Raw genomic sequence first — 19,914 nt, 5'->3', positions numbered from 1 at the left:
TGACTGTGCAATGTAATTTACTCTAAGGAAAGAGACAATTATTGAAATCTGTTTAAGTATTTGACATTTCGGAGTCAGCCAAGAATCCTAACTGGTCAAAGCACAGCAAAAGAGAAGACGGTAAAGAAGAGATTCTCCTGATGTGGCAAATGTATCTTTTCTGTGCAGCCAGATATCAATAAAGATTTCTTGGATAAATGAGTCTGAATCAATTTCTAGATGGACTTTCAGAGCATTAAGATTGGTGAAGCCCCAGACTGAACAAGACACCTTTCCAATTACTGTTCCACTGTTACTAGGTACAGTTAAATTCCAAATTAACTTGTGCAAAACCTTGGCTATCTGAACTCTGAATCCCCCAAAATGTCAGGTTTCATATCCAGCATTCCCTATTTTAGGGAGCAGTAATCAAAGTAGTTTTCTCTTCCACTCCCTTGCAATGACAAGGCAATCAATTTATAGAAAACAGATGAAACTCTGGAAGTACAAAGCAGTCACGTTTTTGCAGGTTGGAATAGCTCTTCCACCAAAAAAAAAGAAGGGGAGTAGCCAGAAGTTGCTTCGAGACCCGAAGAGTCAGGGATATTTTAGGTTTAAATAGCTGAATTTTACTTCATATTTTTTCACATGCGATCAGCAATCTCTCTCTGCAAAGAGACAGAAGAATCTCATCCAAACATAGCTATAATCACAGATGAGTAAGTGAAGGTGAGCTCTGAAGGCCTCTGCGTTATTTCATGGAAACATTCTACCTTAAAAAAAAAAAAAAGTTAAAAAAAACGTTCCAAGTTAAGCTGCTGTCACAAGAGCTGTTCTTAAAATCCAGGAGAGCGATTGTGCTAGAGAAGTCCATCACAAGTTACTACAAGATGGCAATAAATAAGATGATGTCACAGAGTTATCAATCACAAAGAGTTTAAAGACTTCAAGCTTATCTGTAGCAGTTAATACCTTTTCAAAGTGAGGATTCAATATGCTCGCTTTGGTATTATGGGAATAGTGGGAAAATTATGTTACTATGGGAAAAGAATTAGTAAACCTATGCTGGAATACAGCATTCTCAGAACACATTAAAATCTTTCAGTCATCACAGTAGTATCATTTATGTAGACAGGATTATGATACAGCTCGAATAAAGTTCAATAAGGATGCAGAAAAATTGCTTCAGCACTTCCTGCTTAGAAGTGAATTCTGTTTTGTGATATAAACAGCAGGAAGCGTTCCAATGGACCGTGCTATGACATGCAGAAGTCCACCCTCAACTCAGAGGATCTCAGCCCATCATTTTCTAACTCAAAATTGAACAGGTCCATACCTTGGGAACAAATTAAAAGTAGAAATTGCACCATGGGAAGGAGGAGAAGGATATTTTAACTTTTTGACAGATCTTATACAATACTGAGACACTGTGTGTGTTCTAAAACGTAGCTGGAATCAATATCAAGACAAACTTGAAGTTATCCATTAAGACAACTGAGTATCAGGCTAGTTGCTTCCAAACAGACAGTAGAGATGAGAGCTGAGTTTCAAAAAGAAATTACTGTAATGATGGTCCAAAAAAATCTGTTTAAATAGAATTTAACACATCTATACACAACATTACATTACATAACATGACTGTTTGATGTAGCAGTGGATGAGAGTCGATGATTCCTCTGCTCCTAACAAATTTGAATTACAAAACTGAATGAGGAATGTCCTCCCCTGGCAAGACAAGCACACTCTGCAGAAACAATGGATTCTCCTCATCAGTTCACAGCTGAACTGTCTAAAAAAAATGCAAAATGGAAGTGAAAGTTCCAAGAAGATCTCGAGAGGAGGAAAACTGATTTGAACCATCATTATGAAAACATTTATACAGAAAGACACTCCACAAACAAGCATACAGAAATGCTTGTGTTCTTAAAATTACTTCCTTTTCCTGCGTTGAATATTTTATTCAAAGTATAAACATTAAATTCAATTGGGACTAGGAAACGTTCAACAAAAGGACAGTCAGAAAACGTGCTTTCATTCAGCATCACAATGCATTTGATCACTCTGATGCGATCAAATGGAGTCCCATGAAAATTTTATCTTTTTTCTCCCTACAGTAAAACCGCTGAAGAAGCCAAAGTTTGAAGCAGTCTGCTACACATAAAAGTTAGTGTTATAACTGCAGGCCAATGGAAAAAAGTACATTAAAAGGGCTGTTTAGTATATTATGAAAGTTAAGGACAGACGGTAGAGAAGCAACTGAAAGTGACCGACAAGTACTGAGTTTAAGGAGAAAGAATCTGCTTGAAAGGCAGCAGGAAGCTGTAAGGAAGAGATTTTTTGACATCTGTTCCTTCTATACAGGAAGAAAAAGACTGCACATACTTCTAACAAAAAGCAGCCCACTGTCCAATCAAGGCCTTGAATTCTCATTAACTGCTTGTGCCAGAAAGACTTCAGAAGCAATCACCAACATGAACAGAAGTAATAAATAACCTCATTAAATAGAAATCAAAGTGACAAAGGCAAAACCAACACATTTTGCATACAAAAACCTCAAGAAAACAGAAGAAAGTAGAAATATTACAAGAAAAATTCTACTAAATTCTCTAGAATGTATTCCATTAATTCTCTATTTTCAGAAGAATTTAGCATCTCTTAAATGCTTAGAAGAGATTGCACATCTTTTAATTATTTCCTAAATAGGCTCACTTTACTCCTTGAAGAGCTCAAAATTCTCATATTTACTAGTATGCGATTAGAAAGGAAACTACATGACTATGCAGTTGTGAGACCAATAAATCAATCTACACATTCTGAAAAACAAGTGTTTTTTTTCTGAAGACGTTGTTAAAACAGTATTATGAAAATATTCTACTTTTCTGAAGTCTTAGTAAAGAAAAATAAAAATACCTTTTGTTCATTCAGCAGGTCTGTAATGGTTTGTGACATTTCATCCAAACTCTGCGCTGCTTTTACCAGGTTGTGTAGCGCATGTACATGCTGGTGAAGAGGTTCAAAGTCACAAAGTATGGGAACCCTTAAAGATAGCACAGGATTAATTTTTTTTTCCCCAACACTATAATACCTAACAGTCAAATACATTCAATTGCTCTGTGTATATTCCAACAGAGTAAGCGTCTCATTGTGTCAAGTTTATCTTCTTCATTACATCTATTTTACAAGGAAAATCCATAAAAAAACACCTGGTATTTGTATTTTTAATTAAGAACTTAAAACCTTTTAAGGCGTACATAACGATAAATACAATAATGGGGAAGTAATATCTAGGAGTCTTTCCTTCTGAGAAAAATATTTATTGTTAGTATCTAGAGTTACAATAAAACTAATAGAAGAGAATTTCTACTGATTAAATCTGTAATTGAAGCATTTATGTTCACTAATGACTTGATTCTTTTCTCCTGGATGCTCACCAATTCAGCTTCTCTTTTGGAGTAGCTATTAAATCTCTATTATTCTATTTTAATAATAGGTACTGTAAATTAAAAGAAAGATTAATCTGCTGTGACTGCAATACAAAGTGCTGCATAACAAACTATGCTTCAACTGTAAATTTTACAAACTTCTAGAAAAGTAGCACTTTATTTTCTTGAGAGTCTGTACTGTCTGACAGCTCTGCCCACTACAGCTGAAAGTCCACCACTATCATCAACACTTCCACCAAATGCAATCCTGAGCACAGAAACTAGGATGCACATGACATAATCCCACCTCTATTGCCATCAAGTGGAAAGATATGTCGCTACAATTAGGACCAGTTTGGTTACTGACTGGTCTTCTGACAATGAATAGCAAGGCAAAATTATCCCTGAACTTGGTCAAAACTTCCCTATAAAGGTTGTAAGCTTCTTACAAACCCGTAAATCCAGTCAACCTCAGCAATATGTCATAATAGCTTGCATTTTAACTGCAGAATCACTGAGGAGCACATCTGAGAGCTTAACAAGAGAAATTAAGCAGGGTATGTCACCTGTATCATCGTGACCTAGGCTAAATCTGCTCTCCTGCAAACTAAACTCACTATACTTATTGTTAATGGCAGTAGCCATAATACCAAAAGGATTGCCAACAATTTTGAAATCAAAAACAGAATACAAGTACAAAATAGAGGTGAAAATGAATTCAGCTCCCACAGTGTGCAGTAGTAATGGGCTGATACAGCTGGCGAATCTGAAAGCTGATAGTGGAGCACCTTCTTTTGAATTTATCTTATTCTTTGTAGCCCTGGGGCTGAAAAGTGAAATCTGACCACCTCTAACTGCAGACCCCTTCTAGCTGAAGAGTAATAGATACAAGTGGCACCCAATAGGTCCATAACAGATAGAAAGATCTCCTCCTAGAGATCTTTGCTCCCTCATATTTCTTGCCGATAGAAGTTTGGCACTTCTCTGTCCGATTTCTACAGCATGAAGATATATGACTTTGGAATTTCACTCTGACAGTCAGCTTTCCCAGAAAGATATCTTTAAGTGCTAGATTAGAAACCTGTCAACTAACTTGTGAGATGAAACTGTAGCTTTCCTCCCCACACGTGCATGCTTATCTCATCGTAGGAGGTAAGAAACATGCAAACAGAGCTTTTGCTTGAAATGATGGATTCCCCTAGACAGCAAAGGCATTTAGAAGAATCCATCTTTCAGTAGTATAAGTCTGACAGAGGCAGAGCAAAAATTGAATACAAGAGCTCTCTATGATATCATTTGCGGCTAAATAAATTTATTTCATTTGCCTCAGAATACCATTAACATAATTCTGATGGGACAAAAAACCACAACGTGAGTTGATTGCAGTTTAAAACCAGCAAGGTTTTCCAGTTCTGGCTGGGAGGCAGTTCAGAGAAACGTCCATCCTTTACATCTCAATACAGAATACCCAGGGCACATATATATGTTCATATAATCTGATTTGGAGTACATGAAGCACAAAGGTAATATAAGTATCTGCAGTAAGTCAGCAAAGAGCATTGCTTAAGAACGGTATCGCTACAGAAAATACCTTTGCCAGTTTCTTATGCACAATGAAGGGGGGTGAAGGGGCTGAAGGGGCAGGAGCAGGACAGAAAGGGAAGCAACTTCCATACCACAGAAAGTTAACAAAGGTGATCTACCTGAGTAACGGTTGCACTTCTGAAGGACAAAAGGACTGCAGAAACTGCAAGTCACTTAATGAGATATCTGGAAGCTCACTGTCAAACCTGCGAGGCTTTCGTGTCTGTATAAAAAGAAAATAATTTGCACATAGTTATAAAGTAATACCAGAATGACTAAGGAAGGATTTTAAAAGAGAACTTCATTCATTAAACAGAAATGCAGTTAAACTTTGATCTCTCTCTTGAGAGATTTCTTTCCCCTTCTAAAGGAACTTACTCTCACCTCTCCCCCTTAATAAAAAACTTCATTCATATTTTTAGTCATTAAGGCTGTTCATAATGCCTATAGAAGCAGTATTTCCTCCTCATTATCAAGTTTCCTAAGCATAAACAGCATGTTAGGGGATAAGAGATGGGCCTGAAGCTTTATTTAGTGCGCTAATAAATAATCAGCTAAGTATTTAACTCAGTATTTAAAATTCTAAAAATAAATTTCAGTAGTTAAAATACTAAAAAAAGCATTCTTTTTTTTCCATGAATCGTTTCAAAAAAATGCCGCAAAGGAGAACTTGAAGAGATTAAACAATGCTGGCAAAGAGAGATGGCCATATACAAACCATGGAGAGAGATGCTACTTGAATTCACCAGGTTATGTCAAATCAAAGTTAACAGGCAATGCTTGATCACAGCTGTACTTTTTCAACCCTTCATGTTATCTGCCCCTCACATCAGACAATAGATATGAAAATTTCATTTCACTCATCCAGTGATTATAGGAAAACATGGAAATCTTTTACTTCCCTTTACTACTTAAATTTTATGGGTTAGACAATCACATTATCTCTCCTGACCTCTGTTTCCTGTTATTTAATAGTATTTTTTGTTCAATACTACAGACTGCTTATTAAAAAGCAGTATCAAGTTGGCATGTCCTCTTTAACCACATTGCAAGTTATGAACCAATGTTAATAAAGCTCATTTTACATAGCAAAGAACTCTAGTTCCTAGCTGTTTTACCTGTGCCAAAGCAGCATGACAGGCATACAGCTTGAATTAAGGTTAGTTTTTTAATTTAGGAAACTACAGTTTATAACAAGCAACAAAGAATACAAAGAGATACTGAGCACATACGCAAAAGGATGGAGGCCAGGAATCAAGTCCTCTAAACAAGCGGTTCCTTAAAAAAGACTTCCCTGTGCAAAAAAAAATTGGTTATTTAGAAGAAATAGATGTAACATTCAAACAATGCCTTAACGGAAAACAGTTGAGCTACTGCAGTTAAACAGCTAAACTAAATTTGAGAGCATTAATAAGCATGTTGTTATTAACTAAAAAAAAAAAAAAAAGAAAATTGCAAGTCACCACAGAATTTCAACGTAAAAACCGCCATGAAAGAACTTTTCACTCCATTCAAGCCTCTTTTTTGATAATGTTCACTTCTATCACAAAAAAAAAAAATCAGAATTTCTTCTTTGCAGTTAATCATCTTTCCATTGTCTTCTGATATTCTTGCTCAGTTCTCTTGTTTCAGTAGTTCATTTGAAACATACAAAGTTGTAGACTTTGCAGAAAGAAGAATGAGATTTCTTTTATCAGTAACTTCAGCCTTTATTTTATTTTATTTTTAACTGCTGGTCAGGTTTTCAGATATAGGTCTTCATTTTTTTTTCCTTGTTTTGAGGAAGCAGAGAGGAAGCTGTGCCAATACTCGAATATTCAATAATACTTTCAAAAGTGTAATTTAAAGAACAGTAAAGGTTGCAGAACATGTTCAAACAGAAACTGCACTCAAGTGTAATAACTTTGAAATCTTACCTACTACAAGCACTAAACTCAGAGCTTTCACAGCTTTTTGGATAAATTATATGGAACAGTTCATTAATTTGATGGCAACATAACTTAGAAAAAAAATATTGTTCATACTAGCACCATTTGGCACGCTGTGGGTATTCCCTATTTAAAGTAGCAAAAAAATAGAATCATGCAGGGTTTTTTTTCTTGTAGTTAAAATACATTGTCATCATTGATTTTACAGACAGAAAATACTTACTGAACAGTTTACCAAAAGATTCCCTTTTTGCCTTTTCAGCTTCATATAGATGTTTCCCATCTTTTATTAAAGCTCCTGCCCACTACAGAAGGCAAAAATGTATATATTTAGTTACGAGATTATACACTGATAGAGGTTTGGTCTCAAAAAATGTCTTGCTTACCTCCCTGTAGTGTTTTATGAACATTTTCCTCCTTACAACCTCAACAACAGCTAGACAATACATTTGAGGAACAGTACTGAGAGCCTCTACAACCTTGACCCTTTCTAGGAGCTCTGTTACAAGACGAAGCAAAGCTTGTAGTTTCTCTCCATCTTGGTCAGCATGAAGCATTACGAAACAACACCACCTACAGAAGCAGATTACACATTAGAAGATAACAACTTTGACGTCTTGTCTATATTTAAATTTCACCAAGATTTGCAACATGTCTGGATCAACTGAACTATGACATCATTTTACATGGGCAACAACAGGCTTTTTGGAAACGCCAAGTAATTCAGAACTTAGTAGTTGCCTTACAATTCCCTATTCATTTATCCTAGAAAGAAGTCTGCTTAGCGCTCAGAAATGAGTACTTACCACCTTATGGGTTAAGTTTTGATTTTGACAAGTAACACTTTTAGCATACATAACCTTAGGTGGCATGATATTGCAGCCTTCTCCATATAAGGATTAAAAAAAGTTGGTATGTTAGGAGCACAGAAAGCATTCCTCTTTATTTATAAGTTTTAAAAATACTTACTGAAAAGCATTAGGTTTTCACTAAGGACGAGGTTACTATCAACGAAATTAGAAGATTAAAAAAAAAATTGTCATCATCTGCTCCCTCACTACAAATAACAGTCCCTGTAACATAAAAATTCCCATTTTGAATAACTACATCTTCAGTAGTCTTGTTAAATAGAGGTATTTGTTCCTCGATCATTACATTAGTTTAAAGCACAGACATCAACGTAATTACATCACAGGACAACTACTGAAAAGGGGATAGCCCAGTGTGTCTGAGTGGAAAAGTTACAGAAGCTTTGCTATCCAAGAAGTTGTAAGGTGCAGCTACACTCCTAAAGTAACAAAAAAATGTTGTTATTGACAGAAGCGGACTAAAAGTGAAGTAACAGATACAGACGAGTTATCATTAAGCCACCAGAACACATCCCAACATGGAAACTACAAGATAAACACATGCACTGTTGATTTTATCTCACAGTAACAAACAGCAAGAAATAGAAAGAGGGCATTACATGAAGCTAACAAGTGGAAGATTCAGACACAAGTAGTAGTACTTTTTCCACTTAGCATACAGTTAAACAGTAAGAACTTTTAAATCCACATAAATTCCTGGCTTTTATAAAGAAGTCAGACTAATTCATGAGAAAAAAATCAAAAAACAGCAAATTAAAAATGAGAGATTGCTTCTTGATCACGTAAACTGAGCTATATGCAAATATTCCCATGGGGAAATATCCTTATGTCCTTTCCTTATTATTATATCTATGGTCATTTGCTACTAGTTGCTACAGAAGATAAGTTAGAAGAACCTTTGGTTTGACCCAGAGTACAGTGATTTTTAAAATCTATGCTTTATTATTCTCTTCAGATCTATCCTCTTCGGCTTTAATCTCCATGTCTTACAAGATTATTTCTTCCAAAGAGATGTAAACCTTACCCTCTAATAATTCAGGAATTAAGTGTATAGCTGCACAAATACTTTAACATACACAAAGTGAAAGTGCGAATTTATGGCAAACTAGCTGCTACATCCTATCGTTAAGTACCTGTTACAGTGAAAAGTGACACATGAAAAGTTATCTTTTCAATGGGATAAGAGCACATGCATGGGCAATTGAGAGAAATGTGCATTCTGATTTATCTAGCAATAATTTATTTTACAATAACAGGATCTTTGCTGCTAGTGCATTGCTGATTCTGCTTTACTTCTTCCTGCACCTTGTACTTGCCTTGTCTACACAAGCTGTAAACTTTTCAAGGAGGTAAAATTCTATTCTGCAGTTATTCAGTATTTAATAGGGACACAGTGTGGCCGAATTATTAGTTGCAAGGGTAAACAATATTTTTTCTGGGAAATTATTAACCTCTTTTCTAAGTTTTTCCATGCATCTGACATGGCAACCTAACTAAAGCTTAAGGATTAGGTATAGTAATGGGGAAAAAAAAACAACTGTATTTCCCATTGAGTTATACAGACTCCTTATTATCATCCATGCAATACAAGAATGATGCTTACATGAGAAAAAAATCTTCATTTTTGCTAACTGCCATTTTCATTTTTGCTAGATATAACTATTCTTCATGAACTGTAAGCCACAAACTACCGACAGGTTTTTCTGCTTTCATACAATCATAAGCTACTGAACAGTGTTTTACTTATGTTCATTACACTCTTTTGAAAATAACAATATAATTGCCAGTTAAATTTTAAACAAGACGCTGACAGCTTGTGAGGCTGATGTGGGGAGAAGGGGGATAGAGGCTCCTGGATTTTTTTGTTTTTTTAAATTTTTACTGATGTGAACATGCTAAAACTGTAAGAAAAATTTCTGTTTAAGTAATGTTTTGTTTCACGCTTACAAATAACTTCATAAACAAACTGAAGTGATGTAGCTTTTATTTCCCTCTTCCCCGAAAAGGAACAAAGGAACACATTACTGAAGTCTTCCTCACAACACTTTTGTTTAAACACCCCCGATATAAGCGGAATTTGCAAGACAAAGTTGAAAAGTTGTAACTTACTTTAGTCTGACTTGCAGATTATTTGCAAGTTCCTGTTTGGCAGTGGTACATTTCTGCTTAATATCTAACAGTTTTCTGTGATTAGTTAACATAATCATCAGCTGATTTGCATGACTCAAACACAAATCAGGTAGCACAGAAGGATCTTTCAAGTTTTCAGCTCTCTTCTGATTAGCCAAAAATCCCTAGAGGAGAAAAAAAACATTTGTTACACAAGCTTTATGACAAGCAAAAAGCACTGAACCCTTTAGATATTCCATGTTCACATGATCAAGTGGTCCACCTTCTCTGCAAGAAGGCAAGACATTTTAATAAGCTTACTTTAACTGTTCTGAAATATAACAGAATGCTACATAGTTTAGTAAAGCGTCAGACTTGCTTTCCTCTTACTCTTAGTCCATTCCAAATAAACCTCATCTGAAATCCTTTTCTTCCTAAAAAGTTACCAACATAACCCTATAAGAATTTACACTGCTAGGCTTTTAATCTTTCCAAAACCTAATTGCTTAGCATTAGTTTTTCCATATGCTGGTGGTATGAAGCAGACTTCTCGGATGAAATCTGGGAATTTGGGAAGGACTAAGCCATTTCCAAGAGAAGAGTTTTAGGAACAGTAAGTGGTTTTACAAGCTGTAGAAGTTCTTAAAATTGGTTTTATGCAGAAGCTTTAACCTTTCCTGGACTTCACGAGAGCAGACTGGCCTTTTCTGGAACCTGTTTGGAAGAATTCCATAGGATAAGGTCCTAGACGGAAAGGGGGCAGGGAGCAAGAAAGCTGGTTGCTATTCAAACATTACCTCCTGCAAGCTCAAGAACAGTGCATCCCAATGAGCAAGAAGTTGAGCAAAGGGGACAGGAGATCCGCATGGATCAACAAAGAGCTTCTGGTGAAACTGTAATACAGAAGGCAGAAGCACAGACAGGTAACCTGGGATGAATATAGGGACACTGTCTGAATATGCAGGGATAAGGCTAGGAAGGCCAAAGCCCACCTGGAGTTTAATCTGGTGAGGAACGCCAAGGACAACAAGAAGGGGTTCTTCAAATACATCAGTAACAAAAGGAAGACTAGGGAAAACGTGGGCCTGCTGCTGAAGGGGGCAGGAGCCCTGCTGACAAAGGATACAGAGAAGGCAGGGTTGCTGAATGCTGCCTTTGCTTCAGTCTTCACTGCTAAGGCCAGTCCTCAGGAATTCCAGACCCTGGGAACAAGAGAGGAAGGCTGGAGAAAGGAAGACTCTCCTTGGGTCGAGGAGGATCGGGTAAGGAATTGCTTAAGCAAACTTGACATACACTAGTCCATGGGTCTCGATGGGAAGCACCCATGAGTGCAGAGGGAGCTGGCGGATGTTATTGCTAGGCCACTGTCCATCCTCTTGGAAAGGTCCTGGAGATCAGGAGAGGTGCCTGAGGACTGGAAGAAAGCCAGTGTCACTCCAGTCTTCCAAAAGAGCAAGGAAGAGGAGCCAGGGAACTACAGGCCTGTCAGCCTCACCTCCATCCCTGGAAAGGTGATGGAACAGCTCCTCCTGGAGGCCATCACTAAGCATGTGGAGGACACTGTGCACGTGGAGGACAAGAAGGTGTCAGTAGTAGTCAGCATGGATTCACCAAAGGGGAAATCATGCTTAACCAACCCGGTAGCCTTCTATGATGGGACAACTGACTGGGTGGATGAGGGCAGAGCAGTGGATGTTGTCTCCCTGGACTTCAGCAAGGCTTTTGACACTGTCTCCCAACACATCCTCATAGGCAAGCTCAGGAAGTGTGCACTGGATGAGTGGACAGTGAGGTGGATGGAGAACTGGCTGAATGGCTGAGCTCAGAGGGTTGGGATCAGTGACACAGACTCTAGCTGGAGGCCTGTATCTAGCAGTCTCTCCCGGGGTCAATACTATTCAACCTATTCATCAGCGTCCTGGAGGAAGGGACAGAGCGCACCCTCAGCAAGTTTGCTGACGACATAAAACTGGGAGGAGTGACTGATACACCAGAGGGCTGTGTTGCCATTCAGAGAGACCTGGACAGGCTGCAGAGATGGGCAAAGAGAAAGTTCATGAAGTTCAAAGGGAAGTGTAGACTCCTGCAACTAGGGAGGAATAACTCCATGCAACAGCAGTACAGGCTGGGGGCTGACCTGCTGGAAAGCAGCTCTGCAGAGAAAGACTTGGGAGTCCTGGTGAACACCAAGCTGGCCACGAGCCAGTAATGTGCCCTTGTAATAAAGGCCACTAGTATCCTAGGTTGCATTAGGAAGAGCATTGCCAGCAGGTCAAAGGAGGTGCTTATTTCCTTCTACTCAGCCCTGGTGAGGTCACACCTGGAGTACTGTGTCCAGTTCTGGACTCCCCAATACAGGAGATATATTGAGCTACCAGAGCAAGCACAGTAAGTAGCCACTGAGACGATTAAGGGACTGGAGCATCTCTCATACGAGGAAAGGCTGAGAGAGCTGGGCCTGTTTAGCCTGGAGAACAGAAGGCTGAGAGGGATCTTATCAATGCATATAAATATCTGAAGAGAGGGTACAAAGAACACAAAGCCAGACTTTTCAGTGGTTGTCAATGACAGGACAAGAAGCAACGCGTACAAATTGAAACACGAATTTTAACCTGTATCTAAGGAAAAACATTCTACTGTGAGGGTGACTGAGCATTGGAAAAGGTTGCACAAAGAGGTTATGGAATCTTTATCCTTGGATTTGGAGATATTCCAAATCCATCTGGCAGCAGTCCTGGGCAGCCTGCTCTAGGTGACCCTGCTTGAGCAGGGGGGCTGCACCAGATAATCTTTAAAGGTCCCTTCCAAACTCAACCATTCTGTGATTTTTTTTATTATGGGAGCAGGAATTAGAAACTCACCCTGAGTCTTTATGGTATAGGAAAAGATGATAAAAGAGATACGGATAGAAGAGCGTTAGGACCACATTTCTTCATAGAATATGGAATGAAACATAGAATCGCTGAAACAGTTCTCCACTTTACCAGTTCTCCAGCTAACAAACAAATAAACAAAAAACAAAAGAGAAAACAACAAACAAACAAAAAAGCTGCAAATCCTATCAGTAATACATTTTTCTTCTTCCTTTATGCCTTTAGAAGCTGCTGACTTTGTACCACAATCAGTCAGAAGGCAGAGCAAAATCAGTGGCACACACACTTTTGGTATGTGTCAAGATGCTCTCTGTACAGGAATGAGTATAAGGATCTTCCCAACCTTACTTGCCTCAGTATGAATTCTCAGTAACTGGATCTCTAGAAAGTCCTACTCATGGTGCGGAAGGCTGACAAATCTCCCTAGCTATGAGTGCTTGTCTGCTCTAAACTTTTCCCTATATCTGGTGAAGCAGTAAAGCAACCAGGAAGCAAAGGAGGAAAAGCAAAAAAGCTTCAGCAAGACAATGAGAATGAAAGATCAAAAGGTAAGAGTGCAGCCAGACATCTTGTTTTGAAGTAGGAGATAGAGAGGGCAAGAAATTATCTGTTGTCTACTGTGGATGGTAACAAGGAATTCCTGAAAGGGTCAAGGGGCTGGAGAAGGAAGATGGACTGCCTTAGAGAAGTGGGTATCAAATTGCAGATTACAGAAGGTAATGTATATATACATATATAGCAGAGACAAGGAAGGCAGGGGCAGAGAAGAGAGCTGCTGGCATAAAACTGCTGTGCCAAGCCATTGTCGCCTTCACCACATTCAACAAGTGAGATAAGATATTGCTGGAAACAGGGTGCAGTTTAGACAAGAAAATGCCAAACAAAACCAGATTCTAGTTTTGATGTGGTTCACGTTCATGTGTGTCTCACAACAGTGGTCATTAAGTAGTACTTTAAGTTTGTTCACATAAGCTTGTATTTTCTTAGTAAAGAAATCAAGATCACAAAATAGTTTTAAGCATTGTTTTCTGAAGCAGAGAGAACTGTATACTGCAGAGCTTATGCACAATTGTGCTGAAAAGTGAAACCACTGTCATTGTTGGTTTGATATTGAATATGAGATTTTGACATTATGAGATGCTTTAAAACATACTTGCAAAGCCTGAAATAAGTATTTATATTCTAGTAAGAACAAAACAGAAATCATTAGAAAGTAACTATCAAGCAAGCACGTTAATTGTCATGAAATAAAAAGAGAAACGTGCACTGAAGATGGAAGAGAAGACTGAAGAGCTATCAGTTCAGTGAGTACTGTGCAATTCATGCACTGAACAGGGGAGAACTCTATGAGAGACAAAGAAATAAGTGGCAAACTTTAAGTGTATTTTTTTAACCAAGTCAAAGGAACGAAAACAAGAAGAGGCAGGAAGAGTTGTTACAAGAATCAAGTAAAAGGAGAGCTCATCAAAAGGCTTGGTTTGTTCAGCCAAGGAGGAGGACAACAAGGAAAGATACTGTGGTAAGCATTACAGAACTACCAGGCACCAAAATCAAGGACAGTGTAGGCAGGAAAACATTGATTTGAAATAGCCAAGACAAAATCATACTGATAGGTTAAAAGAGGCTCCACATTTTCTGGAAGAGTAGTCTTTTTAGGTAACACCACCTATGGACCATAATTACATATACTTATGTTACCAATCACAGCTTCCACAGAGGAAAGCAGATTTTAAAATTTAGCAAAGCAGCTTTCCATATTAAATGTTAGGGGCTAGAAATCAAAACCTTTACTCAACTGCATAACTCAAGAAGTAAATTTTCATGTAAGATGCTGTTTATTGGTCAGTTCAGGGAAAAGACCTATGGAAAGCATAAGAATTCTTAAGGCAGATCTAGGAACACGTAAATTAATGAAGCAATGAGGCCTTCTAGCTCATCTGCAGATGACTTTCATGGAATAAGTTTGTTTTGAATTTTAATGACACTGAGGTCCGAAGAGATAGTCAAGTCAAATTCTAAATAGAATATTAGCTTTTTCTCATCTAGGGAAACAAATCAACAGTTTCCAATACATATATTGCCACGAGGATTATCATTTAGATTTTCTTTATCCTTGTCCTATAAAGTACAGCCACTTGTTGTTTTTTTATGAACACAAGTAGTTAACTGCCACAAGGTTAGTTATATGAGGTTCTTTCAGGTAAAATCAAGTATTAACACTAATTACACAAATCACGAGAACCATGTTTAAACATATACAAGTCCTCATCTAAGTTTCTGAATAAAATTAAACCCTTAGTTTCACCCCTTCTTCTTAGATTTATATGCAGACTATCATTTGAATGAGTTGCATGATACCAGCTCTAATAGCTTACATCAGGTTTGTAATGTTTTTCAGATAGTATCCAAACAGCTACATTAAATGAAAAACAGTATACAAAGTTATACAAGCATTCGGAATGACTTGGTAAAACTGATGTTAAAATGTTTCTTGAGGCTCAAATATAAAACTAAGAAATAAAAGCAACTGGAAGTATACTTAGTCAGTTGTTTAAAAATCAACAAATTCAACAAATCAAAGCCTCAAAAAACACACCACTTCATCTCTCATTGTTCTTAAAAAACAAAAAATTCTCTCATATCATAAATAAAGGAAAAGAGGATTTATGCAAAAAAACAAAGCAACAACGAAAATCTGAAAGGTACAAATCCCTGACAACTTCACAAAATGTATCAATACCCAAATTCATAGAGGCATTTAAACAAGGTGACACTATTTTTCCAACCAACTTTCAGTGTCTCTCAAAAGCAGAATTAGTAAACTTGAGGTAGACTCCTCATTCAAGTGAGGAGGGAAAACAACATACCTAAGAATGCAGTTTATAACACTGGACAACTGAGTACAGGGACGCACGAGCAGTTTCTCCAACATACTAAATTTCCCCTGAACTTAACCACCCGCCTATGACTCAAGCACCTATGCAAGACTGGGATTTAGCAAAAACTTACTCCTAAACTTATTCACTGAAATTATTTCAAGACAGGCTCCACTTTCAAACAATGCTGCCAGAAGGACTGGTAGCGCCCACCTTTATGTAACAGCCAATGGCCCAGAGGACGCAGCAGGAAACCTGGGTCCCATGCGATCGTCAGCCTGCTTCTCCCCTAGCGTCTCAAAAAGGAGCACTAGCCACCAGGCTGTTGGCAAGATAGGGAGCGAACGCTGTTCACTTACTCCCACTAATGATATACCACTGTGCAAACAAAAATAAGAAACTCGTATCCCTTTGTTTAAGCTCCTAGCTCTGATATAACGGTGAAAACCTGAATGTCATATAATGATCACACATATACTTTAATATGCTTTCCATTGTAAACAAGGCATTAAGGACAACCTTAGGTATGAAATTAACAGAAGTTCTTCACAGAAATTTTACTTAATAAAGAACCTTTACTATGTCATTGCAACATTCTAAACATAAGAGTCATACATTTTACATTTAAAATACTTTTACATCAAATTTCTTATCACTTCAAATGAAACTGTCTAGTGCAGGCACACTGCTCTCTCCCCTCACTAGAAGCTTGATGAGCAATCATCAAGGGCATTACCTTTTCCTCTGATCCTCCATCTGAAATAACCAGTCATAAGGACTCACTGCTTCCCTCCAGAAAAAAAGGTTAACCTGGCTATGCTTTATTCTATATCTCCAACTGAAATTCTGGTTTTCTTCACTGTTTTCCTAGTTCTACATCATAAGGACACCAGAAAACCCTTCCACAACTGAAAATTGCTCCCCAGGCCTTCTCTAACTCCTAAAATATAGTTCTCTGACATCCAGGAGGACAGCAGGAGAGTATGCCTGCTAAATAAAAGGGAAGTACTGGTAACAGTCTAAGTGCATCCGCACAGACAGAGCTACATATCAGCTAATTAACATTACCAAGAGAAAGAGGATTAAGGACTGGAGAAGCTCATCAACTGACTGGATTTATTTATTTGATCTCGGAATTAGTCCAGAGTCAGAAAGAGACAATACGCTAAAAACAAACCAGCAAATTAGTCCCGAACACTGCCCGTCACACAAACATGCCATCTTTCCCCATTTTCGTGACTGATATTCTCTTTCTGTTTCTGCCTTCCGTGTAATGAGACTGGATGAACTAGCAGAGACAAACAGATTCATGACAACCTCTTTTCCAGCCTATAAGCAACTAAAGGCTACCTCTGAAGGTCTACCACTGGCAAAAAGTTATCCACTCTTCAAAGTACTAAGACAATGTGTCAAACCTGCTTTGTAGCAACTAGACTGAAGGTAAGAACAAGCTACAAAGTCTCCCTAATTAGAAAAATTATTCTTGCTACAAATTCGCTCCCTCCCCACCCCAAACATCTATAGTTATCTTCTGGAAAAAAAAAAAAAAAAGATACCTTTTTAGGCACTTAAGTTCTAAAGAATGGAAATAGGCGTGATTATTAAAACAGAATGTTACATCAATTCTTCAGAACTCTGACACATTCACTGCTTTTTGGGTGCATTTACTAAAATTATGATTTCTTTAGTGCTAGCAAGCCAAGGGAACCAGTCATATCTTGAAACAAAGCATCAGGGTTAACAGCTCATCAGCAAATAAATTTTAACACTGTCCAAGCTGGACAAGAAATCTTCCTAACCAATGTTCTAAATGACTCACTAATACAGAGGCCATAGAGAGCGCCTTTAGTTTCACATGAAAGCATTCTTTACACAATACAATATCGAATATGTAAAAAATACAGAGCTATTCTGTTGGCCCAAGAATTGCATCCACAAAATATTTACCAGACCACACTCAAACAAAACAGCACACAGGGTTATCACTTTCCTTTGAATGTCAGCTTAATGGCTTATTTTAAGCCGAAGCCCAGATGTGTTAAAATTGTATTTTGGGAACCTTATTTAAAGCTTCAAAACAAGCATCATATCTTAGAAAATATTATCGACTGAAATAGGATTTTCATGCATAAAAAAAAATATCTGTAAACCAGCTAGTATTTAGATAGTTTTGACAACGATATGTGGGGAAAAATACTAAGATAACACCTAAGTCAAATGTGTCCCTCATTTCCATAAGCTAAAAATTCTCTCTAAAACCACCTATTTCAAAGTAGACTTTAAAAGGAATATATACAAATCTGTAGCTATCTTTATCAGATCCTGTTTTAATAGCAGCTTTCCGTAATAATGTGCAAAATTAATACAGCACAAGTGTGCACAAACAGTCTGTAAAGCATTCAAAAGATTTAATAAGACAGATCATCTTAACATATATTTTACAAGTTTTTATGTTTCATCATATTCTAATTGATTCTTATTCACCCTGAAAAAGTCTGATTTCTAAAAAATAAAGACCTATTCCAGTCCAGAAATAAGACTGGACACTGACATGTCTCAAATCAGTAATTCTATATTGATGGTTTTTATGTTTGAATGACTGAATCAGAGTAAAATATTTTTCCACATTTACTATCAAGGAAACCTTGATGGAAGTAATCTTTACTATAAAAATATACAGCTTAACATGCAGTTGACAAAAATTGCAGTGAACTACAACTCCGCGTGTATGTAATGCATTTACTCTTATTTTAAGCCTACAATATGTCAAAGATTTTTTTTTTTAGTTGTAGAATGCTTTTCCTTATATACATACATATATTTAGAATAATTATACACACATACACATATATATGAATTGATATGAACATAAACTCAATGAAGCATTTAAGATCCAGTGCTGTCTATCACCCACTGTAGTATTTTGAGCTGGTTTGATGCTTTAGAATAAATATTTATATGAATATGTGGCAATTGGAGTTGGGCACTGAAAATATGAACGTAAGATGTAGAAAATTCTGACATTTTCATGTTAAATTTTGATGAACATAGTATCTGAGGATACTAAGAGGATCCTTATGGTAGTATGTTGAAAATTATCCCACAGCAAGATATGTAATTTTCTTTTTATAGTAATCTTTAACAGCGTATATACACCCACAAATCTACCATTCATATGTGTATTACCTGAGCAAGTTCTTTTTGTTCATTTACCAGTCTACTGCAGCTTGCTATCATCTGGTCCAATGCATAGAGCCTATCCTCAAGACCTTTAATAGCCTTCATGTTCTGATTATCTAGTTTGGCGATAGTTTGCCGACACTCTGCCAAAAAGGGTTGGATGATCCTTGGATCAAGCTAAAAGAAAAAAAAAAAAAAAAAGAGAGAGACAGAGAGAGAGAGAGAGGATAGGCGCATTCTTATTTTTTGTTTTAAACAGAATATTTAATACTGCACATGCATCAGGTTGTAACCCATTTTTAAAGAAAGTTCTACAAGAAAGGTTTTATTAGCACGTAGCTTATTGAAAGTTGAAAGAGCTATGTGAATTTTTACAGCCTTAATATTTTTCCTTCACAATTCTGTAGTTTATCACACTATTTTCACTAGGATTTTCGTTTGAACCCAACATAGGCGTACATCTTTTATACATTTCAAAATTCTGATTTAATAAGTCTCTGTATTTTATATTATGACATGAAATTCTTTAAAGCATTCTGGACCAGCAAAGCATACAAATCAAGTCCTTGAAAGTAGAAAAGGAATTGTGTATACGTGTGTGGTTTTTTTGTTTTTTTGGTTTTTTTTTTTGGGGGGGGGGGGGGCTGTTAAAGCAAATGAATTCAGTCTCCATTGGACTCAATGGAAAGTGCAACAGAAAGGAGACAAAAAGACAAGATCTATTAGCCTCTCTCCAGAGAATTAATACTTCTACATTGATGGCCCCTTAGATAAGCAGATCAGTTCTAGATAATTGGAAACTAAGCTACAGAAGAATAATATGGTTGTAATACCTCTTGCTAATATTTTTGCTATAACACTTTTAAAAATTGAAAGCTTATTTCATCATATCCCTTTACAGCCCCTTACCCAGAAAAGGCAAGTTAATATTTCAATATCAAGAGGCTACAACAAAGTCAGCAGATATTAAGGATGACCCTTCAAGTTTCACTATAAGAACAATGACATAAATTAGAGCCTTCACTTATTTAGTTTTGAAAATAACATAAGCAATTGCAACAGTTTATATAGGACAGAGTTTAATTTAAACATAG

The 19,914-nt window shown here is 37.1% G+C and overlaps 1 protein-coding gene across 5 annotated transcripts in view; it reads right to left on the bottom strand.

Annotated features, from left to right (window-relative positions):
* Positions 1–19,914, bottom strand: part of RB1CC1 (RB1 inducible coiled-coil 1) — an 83,665-nt gene that overhangs the window by 28,194 nt on the left and 35,557 nt on the right. For all 5 annotated transcript variants that reach the window (XM_068932714.1, XM_068932713.1, XM_068932717.1 and 2 more), the window contains 7 exons: positions 18,827–18,997; positions 9,892–10,076; positions 7,300–7,486; positions 7,137–7,218; positions 6,218–6,279; positions 5,105–5,208; positions 2,890–3,016 (listed from right to left, as the gene is read on the bottom strand). In XM_068932714.1, the coding sequence (XP_068788815.1) occupies positions 2,890–3,016; positions 5,105–5,208; positions 6,218–6,279; positions 7,137–7,218; positions 7,300–7,486; positions 9,892–10,076; positions 18,827–18,997 (918 nt within the window). The remainder of the gene's footprint in view (positions 1–2,889; positions 3,017–5,104; positions 5,209–6,217; positions 6,280–7,136; positions 7,219–7,299; positions 7,487–9,891; positions 10,077–18,826; positions 18,998–19,914) is intronic.

The sequence above is a fragment of the Struthio camelus genome, chromosome 2 (genome assembly GCF_040807025.1).
Source record: "Struthio camelus isolate bStrCam1 chromosome 2, bStrCam1.hap1, whole genome shotgun sequence".
NCBI lineage: Eukaryota > Metazoa > Chordata > Aves > Struthioniformes > Struthionidae > Struthio > Struthio camelus.
Note: the sequence above shows the minus strand (reverse complement) of the source record. Positions and strands in the feature narration are given on the sequence as shown.